We start from the raw sequence: 5,453 nt of genomic DNA, 5'->3' as shown, positions 1-5,453 counted from the left end.
TATTCATGGGCGTTTTTTAACACACACATTAAAAGAGGCACAGATGCGTAGCATTATTGCTGCTGGCTTGGGGAAACTGTTAAAGTACGTAGAGGCGGGTTAAACTAATCAATCATGCTGACTAGTTTGTGCTGGAGAAAATTCATAAACCATATGGCACAGGGATGCTCGCAACTTTTTCTACATCAGCCCCGAGTCCGAACTCCCTGTGACAGTTGTTAGTTGAGAGAAAGTGAAAGGGGCGATAAGTGTACAATTGACCCTAATTGAATAAGACTGGAGGACAAAACGCCAGCCACTTAACATAAAGTGAAAGTCGCCCAGTCATTGTTTGGGAAAACAAATTGTTTTGAATATCAAACGGCCTGTAGCCTTACAACGAGTAAATTGAAAGTTAACTACAGTCAGAAAACGCACGTTAAGCTCAAAGGCCCTTTTCAGTTTTGAAGTCTCCTTAGGTGAGTTATTGTAGGCTAGGTCTTGAATATTAATTGCTCAACGATAAACAGCACATATTGAAAAAATAAAAACGTAGATTTATATACCACCTCGTTTATATCTACACATATTCACTTTGTACAATTTATCATATCAGGGTATGCACATCTCTCATTCTCAAAGACTTGCGGTTTATAAAAGGCATCCCTCCATATTATTAACTCTAGCTGTGCATTCCCATACAATCGCAAATGTATATTCCATACCAGATATCCTCTTCTGTACACCCTTTACGTTATTTATATTAACACAAATGACGTCCAGCTGTTTAAAGAAAGAGCAAATAAAACATTACAAGAAATTTAGTATAATAAGATGTCTCTTATTTTTATTTAAAATTATATACACAGCCTATAATAACCGTTTTGGTGATAGGTGCTTGTTTACAATTTACTGATTATAGAAGGTTATCTGTATTACAACTCAATTCGTAAAGGAAATAAAATGCTCAACATGTACGAAAACAAATTAAACGGGGCTTTTTTCTGCTTTCGTAAACAAACATTTTTAAAATTTGAGGGCCGCAAGAGAAAACATCCATATAAATTTCTCTGTCCACTGAACAGTATTTTTACGAAGAAAACAGAAGTATCCAAGTCCCAGGAACATAAATTATTTTTACCTGCAGCCGTTAATATAAAATGCCATAATCTGGCAAATGTTTGTTTTGTTAGCAGCGAAAAAAAAAACAAAATTATGTGGTTTGAATGGATATATAAAAAATGACAAATTGCACTATTTCCCTCAAAACGCTGAAGAAATTATGACATACATACACACTTTGCAGTAGCTTATTTCAGTCTTAACTCTGTACCTGTTCAAGAAACGACAAAGCTTTCTTTAAAAAACCCAACAGATTTTCAAAACGTCTTCTCTATTTTCAGTCCTCGGGTTGTTTTGGTTTGTTTTGCGGAAGGTTCATAGGGAATCAACGTCCCCACCTTTAAAGTTGCATGAACGTAAAACCTGCTGATAAGGAAGAAAAAAAAGGACTACTTTGTACATTCCTTTAAATAATTTAAGAAAAGAAAGTCTCCTCCGCTTTACACTTGATCCCCATAATTGTTCGTGTCCGTTCAGAGCTCCAAAAGCGACTGTCCCGCCTCCCGCCTTTTCGTTTTAATCATCCACCTCAATTTCTTCGTCTTCTTCTGAGAATTCGTCTGTTGTTTGGTCTCTGGATGAGGAGGGGGACTGAGGGAAGACCCCGTGCCCCTGTGAAGACGGGGAAACGCTGGGGGACCCTGCCCTGGAGCTTCCTCGGGGGTCATCAATGTCTCCCATGGAAACCAGCTTCTCCAGAGCCTGCGGGGGGATCTTCTTGAGCGACTCCACGTCCGCTTTCATCTCCTCCAAGTCCCTCTTGAGCTTGGCCCGTCTGTTCTGGAACCAGGTGATGACCTGGGCATTGGTCAGCCCCAGCTGCTGTGCGATCTGGTCTCTGTCCGCCGGAGACAAGTACTTCTGATACAAAAAGCGCTTCTCCAGCTCGTAAATCTGATGGTTGGTGAAAGCGGTGCGGGATTTCCTTCGCTTTTTCGAGGCCTGTCTCTGGCCGAAAGCGTTCAGGTGCTCACGACCTGAAACGAGAGCAAAAAAAAAAAAAGAGCGTTAAAACTTCATCCGCAAAGGAGGCTGTAAATACAGACGATGGGGTTAGGACGTATCTAGCAAACGTCTCGCGATTAGAGGGAGGAAAAAAAAACATTTTTTCCTCTTCAACTTTCTAGATTACATTGTGTTGTTACAACGATTTAACAACAACAACAACAATAATAGTGCATCCACAGCTACATGTGAAATTCTACTCTGTATGTATTACACTCATTCCTTTGATTCAACGTTGTGCTTTGAATACTCTACATGTATCTCCAGACACATAACACGACTCTCCGAGTAGCGGTTTCTTTTTTTCGTTTTCGTTGTGTAGAAATTTAATGTTCTGTTATTTTTTTTACATTCCATGTCAATCAATCTATTTATTTTTTAACCTAAATAGCTTTGCCTCTTTATCATTCGGTTTTGGTCTTCATTTGATCATTTTAAAAATAATTCGCGTTACCAGTAAGGTGGGCACTTGATTTGTGAAGGCTGCGGAGAACTGAATGATATATATATAACCCCCTTACACGATAACATTGTGATTCAGACATTTGCTGTGAATAGATAATTGTTATGAACCCAGCAGTGAATGTCCCGATACAAGAACGTACGTGAGGCTACCGCGACTCATGTATTGCAATATTAAAAAACGAAGGGAGTCTTCAAAATCAATAAAATTATATTTTAGAATAAAATTAGAGCATGGAGAATGAGTGGGAGATTATTTCATTTGCAGTTGTTTTTAAGACAAACGTATAGCTTACCAGCACTTGTGTACCGCAACACGAGACTTAAAACTATCAAATCACAATTTGTGCACTTACATAACTACTTTATTAAAAAGTTATAAGGTATTTCCTAACTGTAAACCAGCTAAAATGCTTTATAAACGCATTACTCTTTATGAGCTGTTTCAGATTGTCTTTACGTTCAGCACTCACTGTTTTGTAGACCTCCGGCCATTGAGCGTTACCGTACTTCATTTTAGACGAGGAAAATATCGATATATATTGCAGCAATTGCGTTTCTACGTGTAAATAAAACAGTTTACGTCAAAAAATAAATAAAACCCCGTCTGAGACGCGCATTGTTCCAAACGATTAAAACACAAAATCACGCAATGATACCTTCGGCTGCTTGTATTACGCTGACTTCCAGCCCTTTAAAAGTTTTGCTGGCCAGTTCCTCCAGCGCGCACAGCGGAGAGGACGGAGTTGTAATGCCGTTCCTGGGCGTGTTGGAGCCGTTTACTTTCTCCAAAACCCTCGGAGGGCACAGAGCGGCCGCCGACTTCTTTATCGAAGGTTTGTTTAAAATGTCCTCGATGCTGAAGGGGGTTAGCGGCTTGTTGGGGTTGGCCGGAGGCGGCAGCTGATCCAAGCCGGCCCGTCTCCTGTCTTCGCTGCTGGATTGCGGTACTGTTCCTGCCTTCATATCTTTAGTGGAGGTCATTGCACTTCCCAAAGAAAATGTTTGTGTCTAAATTCGGCGAATCGTATCGCATTCAAAGGAAATTCAAACCTGCCAACACAAAAAGAAACGATCTGTTCTTCTCCTTCCTTGTGCCTTATATCAGGGCTTTAAAAGTTCTCTTTAGTTAACTGTCTTTTCCCCCCAAAAAAATCATGCTTCAACGCCAGCTGAAGCATTACAGACACCAGTATTGTATTCCCTTTAAGAAAGCCGGAGTCCTTCTGAGACACTCCATGAAGACCTCTAGAAAGTATAACAGCACTGTCCAGGGGCTGTTTTGCTTCAAGGAAAAAAAAAGAGGTCTCAAGGAACAAGAAAAGCAAGCGATTGCTAACGAGTTATTGTTGATTGGGTGAAGATCAATTAGAGAAACACTACACCACTTACTGACCCGGCGCAGAGTCTTAAAGGGCCAGGCCACATTAATTAATTGGGTACTGGAATGGGAGGAGTTTTCCAGTGTTACCAAACTTCGAAGAAATCGCTTGAAAGGTTTATGCTTCTGCCGTTTTACTCCCCACTTAGGGGAACCACGTGCTTTTCGTGTATATTTTGGTGGAAAGAGGGAGTGAACGGCTTCTTTTAGCAATGCATCAAAGCCTGTACGTCACGACTGGGTGATAATAGCTGTACTGCCGGGTTTATTAGTAAACTTTTAAATCTTCCAGCAAATAGGTCTGAGAAGGGTGGGAAAAAAAAGTGTCGATAAATTATCTGTTTAATTTAGAGTTAAGAAGGGAGGGGACGGTATACGGATTAGAATGCTTTATTGAGGGGCTCAGTTTCCTACCAGAAGAATAATATCGCAACTGTCTATGAAAAAGCTCACTCTGTCTCATGCTGGCGCAGACCAGCACATGGGATTTCATTAATAAAGCAAGAGATTAAAATTAAATGGATTATAAATGAAAGATCTAAATGTGTTTAGATAACCGGGTTAGTGTTGAAGGTGTGTTTTACGAATACCTGTAATACTCTCTTATCCTTCGCAAAGGGATATAGATTAATAAAATGGAAGTATCCAAGAGTAAGTGGAATGGCTGAAAGGAATCACATTAGCACCGTATGGCCACTAAAATGATCTTCCTTGATGTAAGAAAATACAACGTTAATGTTCCAATAAAATGTTTCTTACATAAATGTAAGAGACAAGTGTACGAAAAAAAAACTAATTTCCACTGTACTGGTGCCGTTTTAGGAAAGCGGATTAATGTTGTATATTTTTTTTTTTCATTCTGATGTAGTTGGACTAAACTAAAAAAAAAATATGAGAAAGCCAGAATTGGGGTTTCGACCAGATGAAACTCCTATCCTTTGTGGCTTCGTTTAATTTATTATCTCTTCTTTTTTCCCTAATACACCATAAAAGACAGAGAGAGCCTGGAAATGATTAGTAGAGAAAGGGGGATTTTGTGGGGTTTTGAGTTACAGTGACCTGAAGCTCTATAAAATCTCTTACAAATAACTCACCGATAACGCAACCCCGCGAATAGCTTCCCCTGTCTTCTTTTGATTTTTCCCCCCGTTCACCGTGTGCAGCATATCCAGGTAAATATAATCTCGGAGGCCCGCTGTCGTGGCCCGAGTCATCACCATGCAGATGAAAATTAACATTCGGATGTCGCACGGTGGGCTTGTCTGTTTGACAGAGCCTGAATGACTGCAAAAGTCAAGGTGGACTCAAACGAGCAGGTAGGTTTCAACGCTTACGGATTCATTTTCCTATCTGCTATCCTCAATAGTAATAACACTCCATGCTGCAGAGGAAGACATTTTATGCGTTTAAGTCTGGAGGGTTGCTTAAGATCGCATAATACAACCGAAGTGTCATCTTTATCGAAGTCAATTAGTTATTTGTTCGTTATTCGTGAATGTGTTGT

At 40.0% G+C, this 5,453-nt stretch overlaps 1 protein-coding gene across 1 annotated transcript; it reads right to left on the bottom strand.

The window, feature by feature from the left end:
- Positions 1-804: 804 nt before the first annotated feature.
- Positions 805-4,317, bottom strand: lbx2 (ladybird homeobox 2). The gene is made up of 2 exons (XM_006629102.3): positions 3,228-4,317; positions 805-2,078 (listed from the first exon to the last, which is right to left on the bottom strand). Exons 1-2 carry the CDS (start codon positions 3,550-3,552, stop codon positions 1,618-1,620), a joined length of 786 nt encoding a protein of 261 aa, XP_006629165.1. The 5' UTR covers positions 3,553-4,317; the 3' UTR covers positions 805-1,617.
- Between the last annotated feature and the right edge of the window lie 1,136 nt (positions 4,318-5,453).

Source organism: Lepisosteus oculatus, chromosome 1, assembly GCF_040954835.1.
Source record: "Lepisosteus oculatus isolate fLepOcu1 chromosome 1, fLepOcu1.hap2, whole genome shotgun sequence".
Classification (NCBI taxonomy): Eukaryota; Metazoa; Chordata; class Actinopteri; order Semionotiformes; family Lepisosteidae; genus Lepisosteus; species Lepisosteus oculatus.
Note: the sequence above shows the minus strand (reverse complement) of the source record. Positions and strands in the feature narration are given on the sequence as shown.

Excerpts from the sequence above, each read along its gene's own strand:
- lbx2 (XM_006629102.3), bottom strand. The coding sequence starts at position 3,552 with ATGACCTCCACTAAAGATATGAAGGCAGGAACAGTACCGCAATCCAGC. Across the intron at positions 2,079-3,227 it reads CGTAATACAAGCAGCCGAAG|GTCGTGAGCACCTGAACGCT; the intron begins GTATCATTGCGT and ends CTCTCGTTTCAG.